Source organism: Amaranthus tricolor, chromosome 10, assembly GCF_026212465.1.
Source record: "Amaranthus tricolor cultivar Red isolate AtriRed21 chromosome 10, ASM2621246v1, whole genome shotgun sequence".
In the NCBI taxonomy this organism is placed as follows: domain Eukaryota; kingdom Viridiplantae; phylum Streptophyta; class Magnoliopsida; order Caryophyllales; family Amaranthaceae; genus Amaranthus; species Amaranthus tricolor.
Window position 1 is genome coordinate 5575904 of NC_080056.1, and position 21700 is coordinate 5597603.

The 21700-nt window shown below is 34.0% G+C and overlaps 3 protein-coding genes across 3 annotated transcripts; 2 read left to right on the forward strand and 1 right to left on the reverse strand.

Moving 5' to 3' along the window:
• Nucleotides 1-165: 165 nt before the first annotated feature.
• On the reverse strand, nucleotides 166-8146 carry LOC130825313 (peroxisomal membrane protein 13-like). Its single transcript, XM_057690475.1, has 5 exons — nucleotides 7990-8146; nucleotides 6967-7197; nucleotides 6554-6849; nucleotides 1648-1740; nucleotides 166-752 (listed from the first exon to the last, which is right to left on the reverse strand). The coding sequence occupies exons 1-5, from the start codon at nucleotides 8012-8014 to the stop codon at nucleotides 534-536; spliced, it is 864 nt and encodes a 287-aa protein (XP_057546458.1). The 5' UTR covers nucleotides 8015-8146; the 3' UTR covers nucleotides 166-533.
• A 2464-nt stretch (nucleotides 8147-10610) lies between these two features.
• On the forward strand, nucleotides 10611-18284 carry LOC130825314 (uncharacterized). The gene is made up of 10 exons (XM_057690476.1): nucleotides 10611-10904; nucleotides 12098-12254; nucleotides 12339-12519; nucleotides 13540-13610; nucleotides 14639-14776; nucleotides 15164-15255; nucleotides 15495-15766; nucleotides 17302-17387; nucleotides 17668-17769; nucleotides 17862-18284. Exons 1-10 carry the CDS (start codon nucleotides 10786-10788, stop codon nucleotides 18024-18026), a joined length of 1383 nt encoding a protein of 460 aa, XP_057546459.1. The 5' UTR covers nucleotides 10611-10785; the 3' UTR covers nucleotides 18027-18284.
• Nucleotides 18285-19176: 892 nt separating this feature from the next.
• On the forward strand, nucleotides 19177-20915 carry LOC130825315 (uncharacterized). Its single transcript, XM_057690477.1, has 2 exons — nucleotides 19177-19942; nucleotides 20681-20915. Exons 1-2 carry the CDS (start codon nucleotides 19388-19390, stop codon nucleotides 20726-20728), a joined length of 603 nt encoding a protein of 200 aa, XP_057546460.1. The 5' UTR covers nucleotides 19177-19387; the 3' UTR covers nucleotides 20729-20915.
• The last annotated feature ends 785 nt before the right edge of the window (nucleotides 20916-21700 follow it).

Sequence of the window (21700 nt, forward strand, 5' to 3'; positions counted from 1 at the left end):
TCAATTCATATAATTAGTTTATTTCTCTAATTGAACACTTTAAAATTATAAGTAATAATTTTAATAGCCTAAACGTACATAAGTAAGTCAGTCATACCACAAGAATATCTCATTTAAGAATTTGTATAATTTTTAAGTAGTGAACATTAAAAGGATGAAAAAATATATCTAAAACAGTAGAATCCATTAGATATCTTTATTATTTTGATTTGTTTGTTGCCCTTATTTTCTAATGATCATAAACATGTTCTTACAATAAATATTTTTCTTTTGATTATACACCCAACACATAAGCTAACATTTATTTTACAGACAAGAACATTTAAATCACTAGAATAGTAGACTTTATTCAGTAAAAGATTATAAGAACCATGAGGAAGCATATAAGACAGCAGCACAATCGTCAATCGGTATTTAGTAATACATCAAATCGACTGCGAAATGATGGCTGCGTAAACTGATAAGAGAGGCCTGTTTGCTCTCTAACACCCGGCAGGGTTCAGCTTGAATCACGGTGAACAAAATTTGTAGCATTATCTGCTTGCATCGTTGCCCCATACGTTATCCCAGGCACCAGCAGGTGCAGCTTTTGGTCCCTCGATGAATTTCTGTTCATTCTGCATGTCTGGTGCTGGCAATGGAAGGCCGTTTGGACCCATGGGACCAATCATCCTAGATTTCCTTCTTATCCCCAAAATTCTAAACACAAATCTAGCTAGTTCGGCATATAGCATTCCCCCTCGATCAAAAAGCTGCATCACAAAATGTAATGCTTTGTCAATATACTCAACAAGTAGTATGCTACAAAAAAGAAAACACAAGTTTCTGATACGGGAAGCATAAGTAGCAAAATCATTAGATTAACTCGATAATAAAGATATTGATTGATTCTTCATAGTGTGATTCTAGTGACTGATAGAAGGGGACGGGGGATAATTAGATATCTACACCAACAGGAAATGAGACAGTAGGCTCACAAAGCTGGAAGGCCTAAAGCGTATACATATACAGAATTAAGAGAACACAACGAGTTAGCATGATTCAATACGCCCAATTTCCAACTCTCATGCATCAGGATCCTTTCCTGTCCCGAGTACACAAGCACAAGCAAATTGCATTTAGTAAGAGTAGTCTCTACACATGTTTCTACTTTCTCTGATTCAAAAAAGAGTCGCTTCTAACAATTTTCCCAAATTTAGAAACTTAGTTAATTTCATTACAATGCACCAGTATAGTAAAGGGTCATTATAAAATGTAATAAAGATACTAAAATGAATAATGATATCAACAAATAACATTTAATATTAGCATTGATATTGTAGAAGTTTACTTATTTATTGAAACTAAGGCATTTGCTATATGGCTTATATTTAGAAGTGGATTTTACACAGATAGAATAATACAGTGATGTAGTAACTAGTAACTAAGCAGGTGTCAAGTACACTTCTACAGCGCCTGACAACTGAATCATATTAACATAAGCTGCAGCCTACAGAATGACAGATATAAATAGAGGCTTCTGTAATCTCTTGGTCCACATTGGCAAATGACTCATACATCTATTTTGTAATGTTATCATAATAATTATAAATGTGATCATAAAAACAACAAAGATTTAAGTTTAAAACAGTTAAATGAGCTAGATACCTGCAACAGTGCAGACATGAAAAGGTGAACAGATTGTGTATTCTGATCCACAAGAAAAGATATTCGTCCAAAGAAACCAACCACTCCTTCCATCTGACATCAATGAAAACAACAATGCAGAGAGGATAAGCATACACAAACAACATATTGAATTTGTAGTCAATAAAACACAATTCAAGGTGCAGAGTCCCTTCATGATTTTATAGAATAGGTAAAATAGAAAAGTAATGGTTACATACCAGCACAGAAGATAAAACAAAATAATTAGCTGTCAAAGCATTTATCACTTCATAAAATGACAACAAATATTTTTTTTAAACAGTATATTTCCCACTTATGTACTTAAGACATGCTGTTCAGAAAACAATACCAAATCTCTGCCTTCAGTAAATTAATTTTTTCTTATGTGATGGGGCAAAAGATTTCTTTGGTTTAATACTATAATGGACTTAAGTAAAATTTTAAATTATTTGTGCTACTTAATGTGAAATTGGAGACAACTTTTTGGTATTACAAGAGTAAATGACCTCTCAAAAACCAACATAGGTAGGAGACATTTGGCAAGGGTATAAGAACACACATAGTAAATATTTTTAAAAATAAGGAGATGGTAAAACTAAAATTACATCAAAAAAATAATCAAAAGATGGTAATTATTAAAATTTCTGCGTACATCACTGCTCCACACCCGGTATGCAGTTATCTACATTGCTCATAGTATGATGGCAACGATTCTGACATCCATTAAGATATGCATCCAAGCATCTGACAGTCACATTACTTGAATAAGGCATATGATATTCAACATCACTCTTGAGACATGGCATCAAAAAGAATACTACCAGACCAAGTAAATTCAAGAGAAACAGCAGGCAAGTTAGTAGCCCCAAGTGCCAATTATAGCCATCACTAGCACACCCTGCTGGAAGTAAGCAACCTTAATCATCATTTAGAGGATAACCCAGCTATGACTGATAATGACGAGAGTTTAAGCCAGGTCCTTCAGTTGCGATCGAAGAAAATGAAAACTAGCAAGCACTTAGATAACTAAAACTTCCTTCTGTGAGTGCACAAGTATAACTCCTGTTTGCACTAGTCTCTCAACCATGCTCAAGAATCTGCCATTTATAGCTTGAAGCCTTGAAGTCATTTGAGTTATTCTTCATATTCTTACAGAGGTTGTAAATTTAGGGATGGCTGAGACGTTAATTTTGCAGGCTTTGCACTGAATTTGCTTCAATTGGAGCGGATATGTGTATAAATTTGAAAATAAGTGGATGGAGTATAAAAAGCATTTCCACCATAAATAGTGGGAAACTGGTGGGTAATACTTACTCGTCCAAATATACCATTCTATAATGCGTATTATTATTAATTAGAAAATAGTGACAAACATATTTAAAAAATTAAAATTTCTAAACGGCACATTGAAAACTTTCTTATAATTTTTTATTTTAGATGTGGGTCTTTGGTATACAAATGAATGATGTGATGATTAGGTGACGACAAACTATTGATTCTCTAGTTAATATTTGCTTTTTTGAACAAAAAAGAAATACAAATTTGTAAGGGGCGAAAATGAGGGAATTAAATGGAGATGGGGTGAGTACAAACCGGATATGGGGCGATTATTAGGTAGATATGGTCGTGATGGGTAGGCCCAATCAGAAAGTAAAATAAGATGATTTTAAATACTAACCCACGTGGGCAGACGTGGGAATGATAATTTTAATATCCATGGGTGCTGGATAAGAGGTGGCTCTGAAAATGGCCATGAGCCTTAGTTTTAAAAAGAACACCTAGGAGCGCGTACGGCTAGCGTCTTAGGGTGAACGATAGGTTTGGAACCCTGGTAGGGTTGAGTAAGGTGATTTTTTAAGGCGGGCGTCTCATAACGCCTTATAGGGCCTAAAAAGCCTTGATCTAAGCCTCAAGAGGCAAAAGTCCATTTGATGTGCACAATTACCATTTATGCTTTCTCCTTTTTTTTCTTCTTTTTCTTTATTTATCTTCTAGTTTTTTAAAGGGTTTTTTGGAGTGCTAAAATTTTGTCTCGAGCGCCTTTTAGCCTAGTGCGACAGCCTAGGCTCTCGAGACCATTAGCGCTGTAGAGTGCATCAAACTTTTTAATATCATAAGGTACGAAAAAAGGAGTAATCGCACCCGCAAACACATTTTGACATCTCTAAAGCCTAACTTGTATCAGAAGTATGGTAGCAGAACATTAGCTATCATTATGCAAGAGCACAATGTTCAAATCCCAAAAATTACCAAATGCGTAATGGATACAAACACATGAAGATTAGACAACAACAAAAAAAGAATAAAGGTGGTAGGCTCATTGACAATGTCCCTTAATTTGGATGGAGCAAGAAGTGCAACTTATTCATAATTGACAAGATATGCAACTTAAGGAAGGCTACATGAAAATAAAATAGCATGGAAAGGTAATGAGATCACAATATCACAAAAAAAAAAAAGACATCCTAGGCAACCAGAGGTTTAACAATAAGACAATTTAAAGACACAACTTGACGTCTTAAGCATTATGGATATAAAAGGCAAAACACACATTCGCTTTTGAGCAAAATAAGTTTGTGTGCGAGACAGTTTTCCATTTCATGATTTTTTTTCTTTTAGGCATCAATTAGTCTCAATAGAACCCATATTTTCCAACGAGTGATTCCACTAAATTTTTCCCACTAACCAATTCGTGACCTATACTTCCCAATCATATTGTCCATTATTCATAGAGCCAACTCAGCCAAGAAATATTGTTCTTTCGTTTTGGTTTACAATTGAATTAAGCTAAATTATTCATCAAACCATGTTCACTTTTAATACATGTGAAGTTACAGCTAATGATTGCAAAAAAAGGTTAGTCCAAAACAATCTTTATTTATTACAAGTTAAGGTTGCGCACATTCAAATTTCAACCCCCCTAACCTTCGCATAAGCGGGAGCCACTAAATGGCAATAAATTAATCCAATGTAATGTAAATCCCCACCCTCACTTTTTCTCTTCTCCTTTTCTACTCGCATGGGTAGCACATATGAATTCCATTAGTCACCTTGATGTAAACTATAGTAATGTTGCCTTACCAAAGAAAAGAAAGATAAAATAACTTCTTTAGCTATTTCAAGAGACATGATTTTTTTTGTTTGGAGGGGTTAGTATAACTACGGATTTCAAGAACTGATTAGCAATCACATCTACTAAGTTATCTTAAAGCTTAGGGAAAATGTTACGACGTTTTATTATTTTTTTCCTTCTTGAGATCCTTGTTTATACTTTCCACTAAACATAAGAGCCATTAAGAATTTGAGATCCTTGCTTATCTTAATTGTACAGTGACTTCTCATTATATGTTTATAAATAGACATTTACAATTCATTGATTTTCATGACATTCGAAAATGAAGCATTCATTTGGAACAACCACATCTAGGGATGGTCACGGGGCGGGTTTGGAGCGGGTCCAATCGGACCTGGACCTAGACCCGAACCCAATAATTTTACTAGATCTAGACTTGGATCCGGACCCTAAGGGTCTGAAATTTTTACACCATACGGTTCTGATGGGCCTAAGGTCCTTAATGGATCTAAAAAGATTTTATGAAAGTTTATCAATTTTCTTAATGCACACATAGTTACAAAAATTCTAGAAAATTCAGTTTGTTGAGGAATCCATCATCTACGTGTAAGAAGAAGCCAGGAAACAATGAAATTGGTATGGAATTGGTGAGTTTTTGAGTTGTTCATGAGAAATTAGGTGAAGTTACCCAAATGTTGGATCAATCTCTTGGTCAGGCTCAAACGAAAACCAATAATCAATGGATGGAGTTTTCGGATGATGGTGAACCACACATTACTTCAATTTGGGAAAATCAAGTTGTTGATTCAAGTTATCTAAATTTGGTGTTATCGAATTAAAACTGATATGCACAATCAAAACTCTGATTTGGTGCCAATTTCGATGTTGTCTTGCGAGATGGGCTTTATGATCAAACCTGTATAAACCAGTTGAGTAGTGGTAGTGTTAGTACTTCCTATTGCTTTGGTTAGATGAGAAGGAGAATTTGGTTTTGTCACTACCAATCAATAAAGGGTCGGTCGAGACAGTAAGTCAGGATCCATTCACAACTTCTCTAGAAGTGTCACCTCCTATATATGGTCCGGGTCCGAGTCCGAGTCTACGAGGCGAGTCTAGGGTCTGGGTCTGGTTATGGACTCAGACCTAGACCCTTTATTCATTTTTGAGATCCAGACCCGACTCGAATCGGATGGGTTTCAAAAAATGAGACCCAGACCCTTAAAAAAGGAGCGGGTCCAATAGGATCCTAAACTCATGACCATCCTTAGTCACACCTAAGAGCTGCACTAATTTGCATAACTTTGTATGCTCTGTTTCCCATTCTATTTCCCCCCATGTTTCATATCCGTTAGCACCATCACTTAAGTCCTTATTAGTCAAAAAAAATGTGCGCTTTGTAGGATGTCAAATGTCAATCGCTCATATAACTAGGATATCCTTTTTCAAAAGGAACAAAAATAAGACTTCGTAACTATTAACGCTCCCAAGGTAGTGAAAACCATAGTCTAAACCATAATCTGGATATAGCTTGCTCTATGGACTTAATTCTTAACAGGAAAGAATGAGGGATAAGCAAAAACAATTATAGTAACATCCAACTAAGAAACTAGAAAAAAATATATGAATGAAATAAATAAACCGTTCAAACTTTAACAAAACCCAAAAATCAAAAAGATCAAGTCCATTTTACATGCAGATAGTACGAGCAAGATGTCCTTCAATTATCACGAATTATCTCAGTTCTCAAATCAGAGGCTCAAGGACAGGACAGAAACCATGAAAATGCTAATATTGAATAATGTTAATACTTACCACACGAAGGAAAGAAATCCAAAACCCAGGTGGAGAAGGAGGTTGATTATTCGGATTTTGAGGTCCATAAGGACCGCCCATGCCCATCCCATAACCACCCATGGCACCCCCATAACCACTGTTGTACATTCCTCCTCCGTACATTCCAGAACCACCACCATAAAGTCCACTACCATATCCCCCTCTATACATGCTACTACCATACATACCACCAGACATCCCTCCATACCCACCACCACCATATGAATTATACATCCCTGATCCATAACCAGAGTTATACATGCCAGAATTGTAACCTGAAAAGACCATTTTGTTATAAGTCCATAAGCATAAAAATAAAGAAGCAACGGTATGATCCAATGCTTTTAGATCATGTTCTGATAAACGTCTCAATGAACACAAGAAACACCTACCTCCATAATTACTGGTTCCATAACTATTTTCCCAAGCTCTTGTCGGGAGAGGCCTACCAACCGAATTTGTGTTCACAGTAGTATTGCGATCAGAAGTGGAAACGATTTCTCCAGGTTTTGCAGTACCAGAAGCTTCCACGACATCACTTGTAGCACCAGCAGAAGGGGGTTTAAATGGTGCAGGTCCAGACGATGTTGACCCCATTCTTTCCCAAGGTTTCGGTGGAGGACCTGCAAAAGAAAAGTATCACTCATTGATAAAATTACACTCTTTAGCTTGAAAAAACCTTCCGCTATTCTACTAAATTCTTTAGCTCAATCAAACTCATCCATGAAGGGGGAAGCTGATGAATTGGCGAGTCGGTCACTTGAGGGGCCAGTTACAAAGCCCACGACCCACCAAGGGAAGAAATATCCATGCTCCAGCAGTATATCTAATTTTACTATGTTTATGCAAGTACAGCAAACCAATTCCTCACCTGATAACTTAACTATGAAACCAACTCAAACTCATACTAATCATCTCTGTTGCTCAAACTGGAACTCTTAAGTTTATCTAAAGTACCCATAAGCGGACACTTGGACACTTAATTTGGGGGCAAATCATGTATTTTCATCATTCAACAAGCAATCCGAACACTTGGTTACTTAGAATAGCCAACAGTAAAAAAAATTCCTAAATCAATAGGGCTCAAAAACAAAAACTTAATTTAAAAATAAAAATAAATAATTAAATAATTAAATAAATAAAAAGATTGCCATTAAACAAAGATCAAGAGCATAACAAATAATCAATCAATTTGTGTAACGAAGACCAGAACCATCAAATTACTCAACAAATGAGCTCGGCCTCACCAAAATCAGAAATAAAAACAAAAACCCTAGATTTCCAGAGAATTATCAATGACTGTGACAGAAGAAAGCAAAATTGAAGCAATGAAATCCCTAAAAGCAAAGAGCGTCGATAATCAAAAAATGGTCAAATTGAAGAGAAATAAATAAAGATTTCAATTGAAAAATTACCTCCTGATTGTGATGCCGTCGACATTGGTGATTCTCAAGTTCCTAAATCCTAATGATGGAGAGAAAGCGCCAAGTGAAGAAAAGAGAGAAAATTAAGGAAAAATTATCCAAAATCATACACGAATAATTGCTTATTATTGTCATGTTTCCTGCCTACTATAAATAAATAAAATTACAATTGTGTTAACACAAAATCTCTATTCTAGTCTCATTAATGTTACAAAATTAAAATCATTGGTCTTGGACGAGACAACTTTATAATAAAACTATTAATTTGGGTCGGTTTAAATTTAGATTTTTTTTTTTGTATTTTTCAATTTTGATCCTAAAGTATTAATTTTGATCTTAAAGTATCAATTTTCAAAATTAATACCTTTAAAGTCAAAATTGGTAAATGACTAGAAAATTAAAATGTTCTTGCACGTGCGAATTAGGTCGGCCTAAAACCATCTCATCCAAGTTTTTGTGAATTTAAAATTTTACAAGCCCAATAAAAAACATTAATAAACATTATTTTTTTAGAAAAATTCAATGCTACCCTATGAAATATTTTGAAAAGAATAATTGCCTCCTCGAATGAGTTATTACACTAACATAGTAACATACCTAAAACTCTAGTTAAAAAAATTAAATAACCACAAGTCAATTGCTTCTAGTGAAAATCTAAGTTCGAGATAAACTATGAGCATATAAATAAAGGTAAATTGTTAATAATAAATCAATCTTGTTTGATCCACTATAAATAAATCTAATTATTATTTATTTTTAATAAATCCACCTATTAGGTATATTTGCTAAAAATAAACTTACCTATTCTTTATAAACTTGTTCAAAGCTTTTTTGTAAGTCTAAAATAAGAAATAAACAATAGTTGAGTTTATTTTCAGTAAATATACCGAATGAATGAGTTTATTTAAAAATAAAAAATAATTAGATTTATTTTCAACAGGTTGAACAAAAATTGGTTTATTTTTTACAATTTCGCCAATAATCAATATGTAAAACACACTTAAGTATTAATATGATCAAATAAACATGAATCCATCATCCCTAACAAAGTCCTAATACAATAAGGATTGAACATAAACAAGATCTAAGCTTTCACATAATAACTAAAGAAAAACTTCATAAAAGTATCACTCAAACATGACTCCTAGCAAGCGAGGATTCGTCGTTAAGTACTGTATTGACTCGACTCAAGGCCTACCCACCATATCCATATGTTTTTGTTATCAACTAATGGATGCTAATGTGCGATAACTTTTTGTATCTTTTGTGCCTTTATTCACCTACAAATACCTCGTTTTAAACTCTTCCACACTGAAATAGTATTCATATCACACCATAACATACATTGAATATAACTTTTGAGGTTCTCAACAATATCAAATAAAAAACATTGACAGTCTCAATGGTTGAATAAAATTGAATCACTAAGATTTTAAACAATTTCTTTTGACATCGTTGAAATTATTAGAAACGCTCTATATTTTGCAATGCAATTTTTCTTTCATATATTTTTCAATATTAATTATTTTTTATCAATGTCAGTTATAATCAAAGAAACAAGAGGTGCACATACTTCAGAATAAGCTAAAAAATACCATTTCAAAATCATATGACAATGGAAGAAATGACTTTAATGACTTTTAAAGTGTGTATGATTTTTAATAGGTTGATATTAGACAAGCCATCCTAACAAAAGCAATAGGCGGATGATGATGGGAATGCCACAACCTTACCAATTCTACGCGGATGCTCGCATAGTCTTTATTACAAGTACCTCAACAATGTGCTACCACGCCCACTGTTGAAGTAGAAGCAATATCTCATGAAATCTCCTTCGCCACTATGCGGTACAAGAAGGTGAATGTCGTTGTCGATTCCTAGTGTTATGATCCTACTCGCTTCAAATCGTTGAGTCGTCTCCACTCTTGACGAATAGTAGAGTGTCGATGGAATACAACATGTAAGCTTTGGCATAGTAGCGTATATATGATATGGACCTCAACATAGAGATGTAAAAATTGAATTCTCAACCAAACAAGGAGCAAGGATTGTGACACATTTTGTTCAAGAATCGACATCGAGGAGGTTTTGTGGGTGTCGAGGAAAATGAAAATGCTTAAAAGATGAAAAAGAAAAAGTTTATTATCCTTAATGATTCTACTTAACTTAACACTAAAATTTTCGTTGATTTTATTTTTCAGTAAAACCACTAAAACTCTCTTACAATTATAGAACTATGAGTTCCTCAAAGATAATTAGTTGGAACTTGAAACTAACAAATCGATTTAAGTGTACAGTTTTCAATAAAAAGCTTATTGGTATGTATTGGAATTATTGTTATGTATTTGAATGTTTTTTTAAAATACAAGGTAGGTTAGAGAATCCTTATATATATAGGGAATTTCAAAAAATTAAGATCGACTATATAAACTAATATAACAATTTCAATAATCGTCCACATGAATTCTTCTTTAATCATTCTGATTTTTTATCATCTTATTTTTAATTTTCAAAAGATAGTTAAAATTAATTATTATTACATACGGTAAAAATCAAACCCAATAAATAATTATCAACTACTAAACTAACCAACTTTTATCATAGAATTAAAGTTATCATTATTTTATGAAATCATAGCAAAAATCACTTTATGGCCTCAAGAGTGTCAAGAGCAAAAATGGCAGATGCAACTTTTTGATTTGAAGCAAATTAATACAACTCCAAGAAAGGAACATGAGATGAAAAATGTTCGTTACTCAAAACAAATAAAGGAGAACAAGTGTAACAATGAAGAACACTGTCAACAACAACAACGACTCACCGCCACCTGCTGATCATGATTCCATCAAAGACCCCATTTCTTCTCTCGATTCTCGCTTCAATCAAACCCTCAAAACTGTTCAAGGGTAGGGTTCATTTGCATCTTTTGAAGATTTGATTTCATTTAATTATCTCATAAATTTCAATAATTTTAACGAATCTTGTGTATTTTCAATTATATTTGAAGACCCATTTGAGTAAAGTTCTTAGATCTCTGTGTTTGTTTTTTTATTTTTGATGGGAGTGATTACATTATTCATACTCTTGATTTATGGGTAGTTGTTAATGCTATTTTTTGTAAAATTAATTGATTGATTTAGTGATTGTTTCCCATTTCATCAAATCATATCTCAATGATTTTAATTTAATATGTTATTAATATGTGCAAAGATATTGGGTTTTGATCTTATTTGTTTTGTTTGAGAGTTATCATACTTTCATGCTTACCCAATTGGATTTCTGGGATTTTATTTATATAATTTCTTTTTGGGATATAAAAAGGAAGACCTCCCAATAATTTGATTTGTTCTAGCTTTTAATTTTTTGAAGTTATTTAGGAACTGAATTAGTTTGGAAATGGTTATTAACCTAGCATTAGCTACATTTCTTGGGAGTTTCTGAACGGAGCAAAGGTCAGCTCTTTGTTTACACTAGTAAGGCTAAGGTTGCTTACGTCCCACCTCGCGAATCCTGCCTAGATGAAAGCCACATAATGGCTTAAGGTAAGGGAATGCTGTATTCTGAACTGAGCAGCACTCATTATTGATCACGTTCCATCAAAAGTGAGGCTGCTAGTCATCTACTTGCATAGATATGATTTCATTCCGGGATATTTAGGACTTTGTTTTCTGTTTGCAAACTAATACTATTTGAGTAAAGGTGTTCATTTGTGTCATCGGGTTGATTTTAGATTACGTGTTTTGGATCGGTTAAAAATCAGGTCTTGTGTCCATGTTGAATTTTACATAATTGTAAAATTATAATTGAACTCGGATCAAATCGGGTTCAATTACGAAGTCAGATAAATATCGGATCATCGTGTCGGTTTTAACACCTCTAATTGTGAGTATAACTTTTAGCATTTTATTCCAATAGAGTTGAACAAACGTGTATCATTTGTTTCCCCTTATATGTAGAATGTGGAGGGCTTGGGGCTTATTGGTTTTTGCTTAAGTATGTAAACATATGGTTTAGAAAGAAAAAAGTTCAAGTATTTTGACTTCCTTTTGCCGTGTTGCCTGTGTGTTGTCGTTTACTTCTGATATTATGTATATTATAGGCTGCTCAAAGGACACAGTTTTCCTGGTAAAGTATTGCTGAGCCGCCGAGCAGAACCTTTTGATGTTTCTAGCATGCATCTATCTCCTCGGGATTACAAAAGGAGCTCCTCTCAAAATGATGCAGGACCAAGTAAACACGAGGATAACCCTGTTGAGGCAAGATGAATGAAATCTCCCCCTTTACTTCTGATGGCTTATGTTGTTATTGTACAAACTGTTTATCTTTGAGTTGGGATGCAGGAACATTCTCCAAGCACAGATGATAATGACTCTGATTCTTCTCTACGAAAGTCAAAACCGTCAGTGTCTCCTGTCAATACATCTAAAGAGTCTCATAAGACTCCTTTGAGTGCAAGAGCTACAGATTCAGCTAGGGTCATGAAGTTCAAAAAGGAGCTTTCAGTGCCAACAGTTACTTTAGGTACTACAACTATTTTTTGGGGGTAATGCTAGTTTGTTTTCATATAACTATGCATAAAACAATATGTAGAACTGTACATGTTATTTAATATGCACCAACGTTAGCAATAGCCTCGTATCCGGGTTTAACCCTCATGTAGATGGTGTTGTGCTACGTTTTCAATTCAAAAAACTAAAAAAACATGCTTGGTAATAGCAACTTGTTTTGTTGGCTTTCGTTTATTGCCATGCTTTTTATCTAATAAGTGATGAACATCAAGAAATAATTTAACCAAACAACCAACGTTAAATTCCAATCAAAACGTCCAACTTTACTAGCTGGAACCAGTCAAGTGAATCAACTCCCAACTACTCCTATAACTCATTTCCAATGTCTACTACTACAAGCTATGCACCAATCAAATTATATTGCAACCTCATAATACCCCTCATATTTGTCAGCATATTACATCGCTTCTCTCCATGATTGAAAAATTATTTAGATAAAAAAGAGGCAAAATATTTTCTGGATGCCTCTTCATTTACTCATGCATTTTTTTTGTACTTCATTTGTGCATGCTTGCTTCTTCTCCAGTTTTTCAGAAAAAATCCTTTGTCAATGTTTGAATTGCCCTCTGAGTATCTTTATCCTGAAGCTTCCATAACAGAATGATGTTGCTGTGACTGAGCTCTTGCTATCCCATTTGTCCTTGGTTCCTGTGTCGGGTATTGGTGAAGAGAATGGGTGGTTTCGGTCAGGCTATTGCATTCTACATTGACATCTGAATTAAAATTTTAGTGTATCAAGGAGTAAAGTGACTTTTCACGTTTCTGAAGTTGCTTGACTTTCTGAATGGCTAATTACATTTTAGTATATCTCATGGAGTTTCCATCTATTATCTGTATATAGTACTTGGCTGCTGGCTTCTGCATTAAAAAACCCTTAAAAACCTTTGTTTCTTTACTCAGTATATAATTTTAAATGCGAAATATAAACTATCATCGAGAGTTCCCTTCTAATAGTCTGTTTTCCACCCTGAAGAAAAACTGCGGGAGCTAGCTTGGAATGGTGTGCCATCTTACATGCGCCCTGTTGTCTGGAGACTTCTTTTGGTAAGCTTATACAGTACAATTCTGTGTTTGACTCTTAAATACTTAGTGGCACATTCCTTATTTGTATGGCTATATTAAATAGTTGATATTCATTCTTCTTGTAGCTTTTAGAAACAAGTATATGGTGAGGTTTTGGGTTGTGTTTTAACAAATGATGCTTATCTAACAAGTTGACTGCATAGAACATTTATGGTATGTATGCAGCTGGATGATAACCCTGGTTTCTTCTATGCGATAGGCTCTAACTCCAAGAGTTTACAGGGTTGTGGTAGTAAGAAAAGGAAATTATATGTGCTTCCTCAATCTGTATAGTTGCCGCTGCAACTTTTATTAATTGAAGGGTTTGTCTACTGTATACTTCATGGCTGCCATCAGAGCCTTTTGTTTTGCACCTGTTTCATCTCTATTGTTGGTAGTTGAAACCTCAAGCCCTGCTCTCAGTCGCATTTTTAATATGCGCATATCATTGCCTTTTATCTAATCTTTCTGCACGTGTGTCAATGTTTTTTTTCCGGGATTGTACCCTCAAGGCCTTGTTTTCAGAGCTGGAGCACTTTGCAGTACTTATACTTAATCCTTTGTCATAAAAAAATAAATAAACAAATTAAAAATACGGCCTCTTAGTCTATGATGTAAGGTACCAGGTCTTTCCAAGTGCAAGGGGTCCCAAATACCGGACTTTCTAATACTCCAATCTTTGGTGAGGATTCCACCAATCTATGGGAGTTGGCCCCTTGGGTAGTGCTTGTGAACTTATTTAGTTTTCTATTCAATTTCAAGACCAATTTATTGGAACGTTTGATCTAGTTTATTGAGTCGAGTTTCATGGGATATAGATATTACACATTAATTAGTCAATGACATTATGTGCTTGTGGTAAACTATGTATTTGATTCTATGTATGATGTCATTTATTTATGTGCTCCATGCATTTTTAAGAGACGTCATGTATGAAGTACTTATATTTATTCGACTGTACAATGTATGTATTTTTATTGTTCATAAGTTTGAACATGAACTGACAACAGGGATATGCACCACTTAATTCAGATAGAAGGGAAGGAGTTCTGAGGAGGAAGCGCAATGAGTATCTTGATTCTGTGGCACAGTATTATGATATTCCAGATTCTGAACGTTCAGATGATGAAATCAACATGCTCCGTCAGGTGTGTTCAAGGATAAATTAGCGCTCTTATGTGCTTGCTGAAGTCCTGATTAAATTCTTGTTTTTAGGAAATATTACCGTGAATAATACAAGCTTTCGTTAATTTCCCTATAATAGTACAAACTTTTGATTATTTGGGATATTATCCTAGAATAATACCAACTTTTAGTTTTTTAGCTAATTTACCAATTTTTTTGTCATATAATCTCCTATACTTTAATTTTTAACATGTTAGGGATATTCTAGGGAAGCACCCTCAAAGTTGTAATTATTCATGGTTAATTAAAAGTTGGTATTATTGTAGGGAAATAAGCAAAAGGTTATTTCCTGGTATTTTTTCTTTTTTTTAAATTATTATTTTCAATTAATATTTTTATTGTCTCTCTAGATTGCAGTTGATTGTCCTAGAACTGTACCGGATGTAACTTTCTTTCAGCAACCTGCAGTCCAGAAATCTTTGGAGCGGATACTCTACACTTGGTCGGTAGTAATATTTAATTTCAATTTCATCTTTTTAATTGTCAGATCTTCTGTCCAGTGTAAAACTTTGAAAGATACAGTCGCATGCCTAAGCTACCGGTTTCAAGAAGATAGTTTTAATTAAAATGAGGGTTATACGATGAATATTATGCGCTGAAACTTCATCTTCGGCTTATCTCCATGTAGAAATCTCTTTAGGTGTCCTGATGCTCATTTTGGCTTGTTTTACGTGTAACCAGGGCCATCCGACATCCTGCTAGTGGATATGTACAAGGAATTAATGATCTTGTGACACCATTTCTGGTGGTATTCTTGTCCGAACACTTAGAAGGAAGCATTGATACTTGGTCGACTTTGGATCTATCCGAAGAAAAACTCGCTGAGGTTGAGGCTGATTGCTATTGGTGCCTTTCAAAATTGCTTGATGGTATGCAAGACCATTACACTTTTGCTCAACCAGGAATCCAGAGACTTGTTTTTAAACTGAGGGAGTTGGTTCGGAGGATCGATGGTATGTTGTTGTTGGCCCCCTTTTACATTACTGTTTCTTTCATCTTTAAGCTTTGGTATTGTTGTTGATGAGGTTGTATGATGGGTGATATGAGTTTGTGGCCTTTTATCTTTAAGTATTTACACTGTTTTTGTGAGGGTATCTTCTGGCACTAGCTTTCAAAAGAGTGGTTTAGAGGTTAGTGCCATAGTGTAAAAATAAGGTCGCAGCGGATCGCGTCGGCTTGCGTTGTAAAGATTTTTAAAAACAACGAACTGGTATTTCCCACGTGGTAAAGGTGTAAAACAATTACTTTATGGGCCGTAGCAATGGATATATTATGGTTTCGACCAATATTTAGGCGTTACGATAACATCACACCCGTTACCGTATCATCAGTCTCTTACTGCGATCGTGCCGTTACCACATTTTTACACTATGGTTAGTGCCCATGGAAGGCTAATAAATCAATTGTTGGGAATTGGTGTGTGTTATGAATGGTGTGACTTGAGTGCACATTTGGTGTGTGCATTCATGTGGTGACTCTTGGGATGGAATCCCATAAGTATGTCATGAATGGGTGTATTAAGATGAGTCTTGATAATTGTGGTTTATGATGATGATTAAAGTATGGATTAATGAGGTAATGAAGTATGAGTTATTAATGGGAGTTATGGGACCTAATGAAGAAGTTCAAAGGTTTAAGATGCTCTACTATGCAAGTCGAGCAATACTGTCAGAAGCCCTCTGAAGTGCCCCTCGACCAGCTCGCTCGACCGAGCGATCTTCAGAATGGGTTGAGCGAGCAGACATAATGCAACCAGAAACTTCCTGTAGTCCACTCGACCAGGCTGCTCGACCGAGCGAGCCTCTGCTTTGGTCGAGCGATGTCTCTGATGCTCCTAGGATGCTGTTTTTGACTCTTCAAGTTCTTGGGGATGTTTCATTATCATTTATTCATAGCTTTAATATACTTAATGTTACTTAGTGTGATCTCTCCTATAAATAGAGAGCTCTCATTCACATTGTAATTGATCAACATCCACAAAAATATACCCCAAGCCAAACACTAGCCTATATCTCTTCTCTATTGTAATTCTCCATATTTGAGAGTTCTGAACTCCTTTGATAATATAAGAGATACTACACACCGGAGGACGTAGCCTAAGTTGGGTGAACCTCGTTAAATTTTTGTGTCGTTTTATTGCTTTACTTTCTCCTACAAACATCGATATCATTGATAGCGTAATTTGTTTGTCACTAAACTTCATACATTTGATCTTGGCAATATTGGAGTTTGAGACACATTGTTCGAATTCTAATACATCATCGTTTTCAGTGTCTTTTTTATATGTTAATACTCAAATACCCATTTTGACTTGTACAACTTCTTCTTGTCTTTTCTTTTTTACAAATCCGAACAAATTTCTGATCTGTTGTCTGCATTTGTCACAGTTCAAATTCCCCATCCCCCAACTCATTTTTCTATGGCCCTCCATTTTTATGGCTCAAATTTTCTTATTCAATTTTGCTTTTTCAATGAAATAATGGAACAGAACCTGTTTCGAAACATATGGAAGAGCACGGTCTTGAGTTCCTTCAGTTTGCATTTCGGTGGTTCAATTGTCTTCTAATACGTGAGGTTTGTTTTTCATCCTTTGTTTCGTATTCTTTTATTTTGGACTAATAAGCAGTGTGCATCGGTCCAGAACCGGATTGCGATTGGTTTAGACCGGATTTCAGGACCAGTGATAGAATGAAAATCCGGTCTAGACCACCAAAATGGGGAAATCGGTTTCATCGGGTCTGGACTGGGAAACTAAACCAGATTTTCCGGTCTAGACTAGGAGCGATAATCTACCTTCATTGACGTTACCCTGGTTTTCTAGTGTGAACTAACAAACAGAACTTTGTCTTTCTAGATCCCTTTTCCCCTCGTCACGCGCCTTTGGGATACATACCTTGCAGAAGGTGATGCTTTACCCGATTTTCTCGTGTACATAGCAGCCAGTTTCCTTCTAACTGTAAGTCATCTTTCCTAGTGTACGGAAAAGTCTTAGTCAAGTGTGTACGGAAAACTTCTTTAACACTCGTTTCGTATTCTTTTACCTTTCAGTGGTCTGATAAAATCATGAAGCTTGATTTTCAAGAGATGGTAATGTTCCTTCAACACCTTCGGACACTGAATTGGACCGATCAAGAGCTAGAGATGGTGCTTTCGAGAGCATATATGTGGCATACCATGTTTAACAGTTCTCCGAGCCACTTAGCTAGTCAGTAAACGAAACAAGGATTTTCTTTGAACGTATTTGGTCGTGTATGTGTTCCATTGTATCTGTCCCGTTATAAATTATCATTCTCATCCGGTAACAGATTAGTCTTACCGTTGATTGTGTGGCCGTGTACCATAAGTGTCGATTACTCGGTTCTTCATGGCATAAGGATGTCAACTAGAAGTATGCATTGGCTGGCGGCTTTGATATGTAATTTATGGCATGTCTTACGACATCTGAGTTTATATTGTAGAATTTGCTTTCAATTTATATTCTTATCGTTTATGTTGCGCAAACTTTGATGGGAAAAGGGAAAAATCGGGAAGAAAGAGAAGTGGGATAAGAGAGGAAAACGAAGAAAAAAACGACTATTTTTGAAGGAACATTAAATTTTTGAACCCGGGTGGCGGGTATCAAGTACTTTTCTTGTTAAATTAGTTAAATTTTAATTAACATTCTCACCACTTAATTCTAACATCAAATGGGTTATAAAAAGATTGTATTGTATCGTCTTTATAGTAAAGATTTTCAAATTTACCGAAATAATAACCATTCCACCAAGATATTAAACATCGCATTTTATGCTGATTTAAGCGATATCACAAGCAATTCTCATGATTCCTGTTGATGATTAATAGTACGACAACTTTATTACTCCCGTTGCTACATTATCAAATTGTGACTACTGTCACAATTTTAAAGTGTAATTAGAATCAAGTCATCATCATTTCCAAAATATCTCATTCATAGAAACTATAGTTAGAGTCTAGAGAGAGAAGTAAAACGAAAAATATGCCCAAAATGGAAGATGCAGCCAAAATAATTCCTCAAGCTTGAGAAAGACATACAGAGAAAAGAATACCAAGACAACACAAGATAGAAACACAACAAGGCAATGCACGATAGAAGATAAGGCTAATTACATGACCAAAGAAATAAAAAAGTAATCATAAATGGCCTGAACTAGAGATGTACAAAACAGATCCAATGACCCAATATTCAATTTGACTTTATAACCGAATCTGATTTGACTTGAGATTTGCAATTATATAAAAACCAATATGAACATAAAACCCAATTTTAAACTGACTCAAAAAACTAGATTTAAAATTGATCCAATGACCAAATGAACATCTCTAACCTGAACAATAAACATAACATAGGTATGTAACATACTTTGGTTGATGATGTTCCATTCATGCACTTCTCGTGCATTGACAATAATTGATCGGTAGCTCCTAATTTAATACCAATTCTTCTCGTGATGATCCACCGATTAAACCTCATGCTTTTTCTTTTACCATTCCCATGCATTACATATTCTATTCTATAACATAAACACATCAACAAAAAATAATATTTTTCATGAATGGATGCATTGTGGAATCTAGAGGATAAACTTAAAATATCCACAAAAAAATCCATAATTTTACTAGTTTGCACCACAATATTAATCATAATAGTATGTTTTACCCTTATTTTTCTTAAACTTAAGACCAAGTCTTCTTCGAGGAACAAAATTGCTAGCCATGACTACTACGACGACAACGACACAGAGTCGATGATAACAAATATGACATCAACAACGACAACAACAACAACATCCAAATGCGGGATGATGGATGTGCGACGTGTGTTGTTAGGATCGCCTTGTTGGAGCGCAGCGAATAAGTGGAGTTATGAAGATAAAAATTGTAATTGGAAATTATCAAAAAATAATAATAATAATAATAATAATAATAATAATAAGATTATTAAGTTTAATTGTTATGGTTGTTGTGGTGGGTCCAAATTGCTACCTGTTTGGCAAAGGCCAATATTGATGGGGGTTAAATGTAAACTTCCAAGATTTAGTGGTTTGATTTTGTATGATGAAAGAGGTATGCCACTTCCTCATCGACATCATCATCAACAACGATACCAGGTAAGTAATATTTTCATTATTTTATTTGAAGTGTTCGGTAAAATAGTTTAGTATTGTATTATGTAATTTTACCTTATTCTATTATAAATACATAAGTTAGGTAGTCAAATTATCTACATAATCTTAATTAGCTATTTGAAGTATCTTGTTGATATGGATAAACTGTTTTTGAACAAACTGCTTCTAACAGTGTGATCAAGATTAACTGGTCAAACTTGTTGATAAAATCAACAAGTCAAATTAATCGCTTTAAGCAGCTATTAATTATTAATTATTAACTATATTTTATGATAATTCACTTATTTAGTTGACCTAAATCAAGGCCGGTTCTAAGCATAGTCGGGGTAGCCGACTAATTAGGACCCTCAAAATAAGGGGTTTCAAATATTAAATGGTGCTATTCAGCACTGTTTTTAGCAACACTTTTTAAGTGATTTATTTGTAAACTTTTTTATATTTAAAGTAATTTTAGAATATAATATTATTATACATTTCGTCTAGTATTATTTTTCTCAAAATGAAAAAAAATTTATTTTTTGATATAATAAAGAGCTCAATTTTAAAAGGCATCGCAAAATACTTATTAAACTATACTTATTTTGATATAATAAAAATTTTTGTTCCGCGCCTCACCTAAATCTTAGTGAACTATACTTATTTTATGATTTTTAACTCTATTTTACACTATTAATATTTATATTACTAATCGGAAATTAATATTTTATTATCATGTTACAGGAAGTTGCTGAGAGCACTATGACAACAATGCTTATGGACTTGCTGTAATGATGATTATTCAACTTTGACGGATTTTGAATGTGAACTTGCAAATAGCCTATGTTGTTGAAGACATCTATCAATTGTTGTACTCATGTAGTCATGCTTGAGAATATAAATATAATAATCTTCATAATATTTTTTTATTATAAAGTACGCGAAAAATAAGGTTCAGGTGAAAATAACTCATAATTTTTAATCTTATCTAAAAAAGTGATACTTATTTTCTAACTGAGATAAGTTTTGATTCTCATATTCATCATAATATTATTATAAAATACTTTAACTTGCACTTATACACCATTTTGCGCAGTTCAATGCGTTTGTTGGATAGTTTATATCTAAATTTATACATAACAAAAAATTACAAATTATTGATATTCGAAAATATGCAGCTAGATGAATAAAACAAAATTACACGTAACTATATTTTTTTCTCGTACACTAGCCGCAATGTGTAAAATATCATAAAATAATAAATGATCCAAAGTTTCTCTATGGTGCATCTAAAAAAAGGAGGAAGTATAACTTTTATATCTAATTTACATCATTAACCTATAATTTTGTGACATACTCTCTCTTATTCACTATTGTTGTCTAATTCAATACATTTGACAATGTACGTATTCAATGTTAAATATCTCTAATTGTGAACAATTAAAAATTTATAAAAAGTTGATATTAATAAAATTTAAAAAAATTACACTCAATAATCTAACATGTTACTGATTTTCTATAATAAATCTACTTTTTAATTTACCATAAGTAATCTCAGCTTTTAAATCACTTACTCGTAAATATTGTGCAAATGGTGACCTATTTTCATAGGTAATCAACAAAAAAAAAAGGAAAATAAAATGAAATAACAAAACTATAATAAAAAAACATAAAATAAACTCCCCACAATCACCCCTACCTTTACCTAGCCCAATAACTACCCACCCACCCCCATTCTGATGCACCTAGATTCACGCCAGCGAA